This window comes from Lucilia sericata, unplaced genomic scaffold, assembly GCF_015586225.1.
Source record: "Lucilia sericata isolate MDLA Ls3-8-SP2 unplaced genomic scaffold, ASM1558622v1 Contig004115F_arrow, whole genome shotgun sequence".
Classification (NCBI taxonomy): Eukaryota; Metazoa; Arthropoda; class Insecta; order Diptera; family Calliphoridae; genus Lucilia; species Lucilia sericata.
The window spans coordinates 19,260-24,151 of NW_023997150.1; the positions used below are offsets into that span (position 1 = coordinate 19,260).

The window sequence follows — 4,892 nt, forward strand, 5'->3', positions numbered from 1 at the left end:
CAACATTTAAAAGAGGAAGCTGGATAAAGTTTGTTGGCGTATTTTAGAAAGGACAAAAATAGCAGATTTTGGGAGAGTTGCGTGTTATTTATAGCGAAATTATATTTTTAACAAGAAATTGTGAGACACATACATTCATGCATATAAAAAGGCAGTAATATAAAGTTTTAATAAACAGTTATAAAAAGGACATCAAACAGGAAGCTTTGTTTTGAGTTATAAATTAAAGAAGAAATGAAAGTGATATAAAGTTAAATTATAACTAAAGGGAATAAAAATTAATAGTTAATATATAAAATACAAGAAAATAAGAAATACAAAGAATAGGGAATGAATATAAAATTAAACAAGTTAAAAATTTAAAGAAATTTGTAAGGAATACAGGCAAAAAAGTGAAAAAACTAATTAATTTAGAAAAAATTAAAAAAGAAAATAATTTAATTTAATAATTAAATATTTGTTAAAAAGTCTCAATAATTTCTGAATATTCAATTTAATTTACATATTTGGAAAACTACAAAAAAACTAAATAATGGATTCTTCGTATCAAGATTTAAGTGATTTGGAAAAATCTGTAAGTATCCATTTAATACTTTAACCTAGTCTTATTTGCCTTTATTTCCATTTAGTATATTTCAATTTTAATAATAAATATTGATATTTAATAACCCTCATATGTACACAGATATGTATGTATGAAATTGACATTTAAATTGTTAAATAAAATACAATTTTGACCTATATAAAGTTACACCCAATAATCATAACACCATCTCTACAAATAATGACTCTCTCTCTATCTGTTTTTGCAACTTTAGCAAAAACAACAACTCTTCTACCCTCTCCTAGCTAGTGGTCCACCCTGTCCTTTGCTATATTTTAAGAGCTACAACAAGAAGCAGATAAAGTTTAACATTTAATAGTGTCAATAAACATACCTTTCCTAAAGCGAAATCACAACTATAGTACAATCGCTACACTACTATATACAACAACACAAACAATAACAGTTATACAAATATAACTGTAAATGCTAATGCATACAGAGTTGCCTATCTTTGAGATTTTATGAAATTGAGTGTTAAGTTTTAGCGATTTAGAAAGAAATTCTAATTTAGTTCTAGTTCAGTTCTAATTCAGTTCTAGTTGAGTTCAAGTTCTGTTCTAGTTCAGTTCTAGTTGAGTTCTAGTTCTGTTCTAGTTCAGTTCTAGTTCAGTTCTAGTTCAGTTCTAGTTCAGTTCTAGTTCAGTTCTAGTTCAGTCTTTAGTTCAGTTCTAGTTTCAGGTTCTAGTTCAGTTCTAGTTCAGTTCTAGTTCAGTTCTAGTTCAGTTCTAGTTCAGTTCTAGTTCAGTTCTAGTTCAGTTCTAGTTCAGTTCTAGTTCAGTTCTAGTTCTAGTTCAGTTCTAGTTCAGTTCTAGTTCAGTTCTAGTTCAGTTCTAGTTCAGTTCTAGTTCAGTTCTAGTTCAGTTCTAGTTCAGTTCTAGTTCAGTTCTAGTTCAGTTCTAGTTCAGTTCTAGTTCAGTTCTAGTTCAGTTCTAGTTCAGTTCTAGTTCAGTTCTAGTTCAGTTCTAGTTCAGTTCTAGTTCAGTTCTAGTTCAGTTCTAGTTCAGTTCTAGTTCAGTTCTAGTTCAGTTCTAGTTCAGTTCTAGTTCAGTTCTAGTTCAGTTCTAGTTCAGTTCTAGTTCAGTTCTAGTTCAGTTCTAGTTCAGTTCTAGTTCAGTTCTAGTTCAGTTCTAGTTCAGTTCTAGTTCAGTTCTAGTTCAGTTCTAGTTCAGTTCTAGTTCAGTTCTAGTTCAGTTCTAGTTGAGTTCTAGTTCAGTTCTAGTTGAGTTCTAGTTCTGTTCTAGTTGAGTTCTAGTTCAGTTCTAGTTCAGTTCTAGTTCAGTTCTAGTTCAGTTCTAGTTCAGTTAGTTCAGTTCTAGTTCAGTTCTAGTTCAGTTCTAGTTCAGTTCTAGTTCAGTTCTAGTTCAGTTCTAGTTCAGTTCTAGTTCAGTTCTAGTTCAGTTCTAGTTCAGTTCTAGTTCAGTTCTTGTTCAGTTCTTGTTCACATCTAGTTCTGTTCTAGTTCAATTCTAATTCTGTTCTAGTTCTGTTCTAGTTCTGTTCTAGTTCTGTTCTAGTTCTGTTCTAGTTCTGTTCTAGTTCTGTTCTAGTTCTGTTCTAGTTCTGTTCTAGTTCTGTTCTAGTTCTGTTCTAGTTCAGTTCTAGTTCTGTTCTAGTTCAGTTCTAGTTCAGTTCTAGTTCAGTTCTGTTCTAGTTCTGTTCTAGTTCTGTTCTAGTTCTGTTCTAGTTCTGTTCTAGTTCTGTTCTAGTTCTGTTCTAGTTCTGTTCTAGTTCTGTTCTAGTTCTGTTCTAGTTCTGTTCTAGTTCTGTTCTAGTTCTGTTCTAGTTCTGTTCTAGTTCTGTTCTAGTTCTGTTCTAGTTCTGTTCTAGTTCTGTTCTAGTTCTGTTCTAGTTCTGTTCTAGTTCTGTTCTAGTTCTGTTCTAGTTCTGTTCTAGTTCTGTTCTAGTTTCTGTTCTAGTTCTGTTCTAGTTCTGTTCTAGTTCTGTTCTAGTTCTGTTCTAGTTCTGTTTCTAGTTCTGTTCTAGTTCTTTTCTAGTTCTGTTCTAGTTCTGTTCTAGTTCTGTTCTAGTTCTGTTCTAGTTCTGTTCTAGTTCTGTTCTAGTTCTGTTCTAGTTCTGTTCTAGTTCTGTTCTAGTTCTGTTTTAGTCTGTTCCAGTTCTGTTCTAGTTCTATTCTAGTCCTTCTAGTTCTGTTCTAGTTCTGTTCTAGTTCTGTTCTAGTTCTGTTCTAGGTCTGTTCTAGTTCTGTTCTAGTTCTGTCTAGTTCTGTTCTAGTTCTGTTCTAGTTCTTTTCTAGTTCTGTTCTAGTTCTGTTCTAGTTCAGTTCTAGTTCTGTTCTAGTTCTGTTCTAGTTCTGTTCTAGTTTTGTTCTAGTTCTGTTCTAGATCTGTTCTATTTCTGTTCTAGTTCCGTTCTAGTTCTGTTCTAGTTCTGTTCAGTTCTAGTTCAGTTCTAGTTCAGTTCTAGTTCAGTTCTAGTTCAGTTCTAGTTCAGTTCTAGTTCAGTTCTAGTTCAGTTCTAGTTCAGTTCTAGTTCAGTTCTAGTTCAGTTCTAGTTCAGTTCTTGTTCAGTTCTAGTTCAGTTCTAGTTCTGTTCTAGTTCTGGTCTAGTTCTGTTATAGTTCTGTTATAGTTCTGTTCTAGTACTGTTCTAGTACTGTTCTGGTTCTGTTCTAGTTCTGTTAAGAATGTTTAATCTCGCGTTTTATTTTTCTGTAATTGGCAACACTTCTTTGTCCTCATACTACCGTTACCCACAATGCGTGTTGGTATTATTTTGGCAATATTGTAAATTTCTCTCTACCTCCCCCTCTCTCACACTCATTTAACGTCATCAATTTGTTTTTATTTTTATTATCATTTTGTTGTTTGTTTACATTAGCCATTCTTACCATCCTTCCTCGTTCTCCAAAATAGACTAGGATTTTAATAAAAACACCATTTAAATGTATATTTTATGTACATATATAAATAATACTTATATATATTAAAAAGCAAAAAAACTAACTACGTATTTAATATAAAGATTTATGTGTGGTTTTCTTGTTTCTCCCCCTCTTTCTCTCCTGGCTTTCAGGTGGCTCATGCCGGCACCCAATTGTGTACTATGGCTCATAAGCTGCACGAAGTTGAACGTTGCCTGGATTGTAATAACCTTGAGGAAATAGATGATATATGTGTTTTAGAACTATTGGAATCGATGTCAGAGGTAAGAGTAGATGGGAAAATATATTAATAAATTGTGAAAAGGGAAATTGAAAAATTTTTATTTCATTCTAAAGGTACGTAATGAATATATAAATTTACGCAAGGACATACAAGAAGTGCAACAGTTACAACGTGACGTCACCACCTCAATACGCGGTCAAATGCGTAATATGCATCAAACGTATCAAATGTTAAAGAAGCGTTTAGAATTAAAGGCCCAACAGAATTAAGTTGAGAATTTATTATAGAAAAATGTAGTTTATTAGTTTAAGAAAAAAAATATAGAATTTAGGGACAAGTTTTTATATAATTTAAAAAAAAAACTTATTTATAAAATAAGGAAAAATATTTATTTGAATTTAGAAATGAAAATTTATAAAAAATAGACTGTTTTTGTTTAAGAATATTTTTTTAATAAAAATAAATGTTGTTTAAAAATTTTTACAAATTTAAATTCCCAAATTGGGTACAATTTTGGAAATTTGAGCTCAAATATTTAAAAGTTTTTATAAAAATCCTATGAATTATGAAAAAATCATTATATTAGATTTGGATTTTTTAGAAATTAAAAAATTTTCTTTAAAATTATTTAAAACTTATAAAAAATTTAAAAAAAAAACTTTGATTTGTTTATAAATTTTAAATTTTTCAATAAATTTTAAAAAGATTCTTAAATTCTTTTTATTTTCAAGTTTTTTATTATAAACATTTTTTAATTTTAATATTAATTTAAAATTTTAAAGCTCTTAAAAGCAATTTTCAGAAAAGCTTTTGAAATATTCTTTGAAATTAAACAAATTTATATAAATTTCTAATGTTTTTTCATCCTTTATAATGTCTGGCAACTTTAGCAGTTGTTTATTTATTAATTTTAATAAAAATTCTTAGAAATTAATATGTTTTTTATAAAATTTGCTTTATTTTTTATTAATTTATCTTAGTTTTTAAAAAACCCCACAAAATATGTAGTTGGCATTACTGTTTGATCATTGTTTTGTTTGCACAGCATTGCCAGGTGTTAATAATTTGTTTTGTTTATGTTTTGCGTATTGCCAGCTGTGTTTAAGTGTTAGCCCGTTAGCGATTTAGAGATAAATTCAATGTTTTGTTGTTTGAATTAT

General features: G+C 29.6%; 1 protein-coding gene across 1 annotated transcript; it reads left to right on the top strand.

The window, feature by feature from the left end:
- On the top strand, positions 1-4,115 carry LOC119615110. Its single transcript, XM_037971182.1, has 3 exons — positions 1-574; positions 3,641-3,772; positions 3,846-4,115. The coding sequence occupies exons 1-3, from the start codon at positions 533-535 to the stop codon at positions 3,999-4,001; spliced, it is 330 nt and encodes a 109-aa protein (XP_037827110.1). The 5' UTR covers positions 1-532; the 3' UTR covers positions 4,002-4,115.
- Positions 4,116-4,892: the final 777 nt, after the last annotated feature.

What these genes read in the sequence shown, in the direction of transcription:
- LOC119615110 (XM_037971182.1), top strand. Translation starts at nt 533, where the DNA reads ATGGATTCTTCGTATCAAGATTTAAGTGATTTGGAAAAATCT. An exon ending in TAAGTGATTTGGAAAAATCT is followed by an intron (nt 575 to 3,640) that starts GTAAGTATCCAT and finishes CCTGGCTTTCAG; the next exon opens with GTGGCTCATGCCGGCACCCA. An exon ending in TATTGGAATCGATGTCAGAG is followed by an intron (nt 3,773 to 3,845) that starts GTAAGAGTAGAT and finishes TTCATTCTAAAG; the next exon opens with GTACGTAATGAATATATAAA.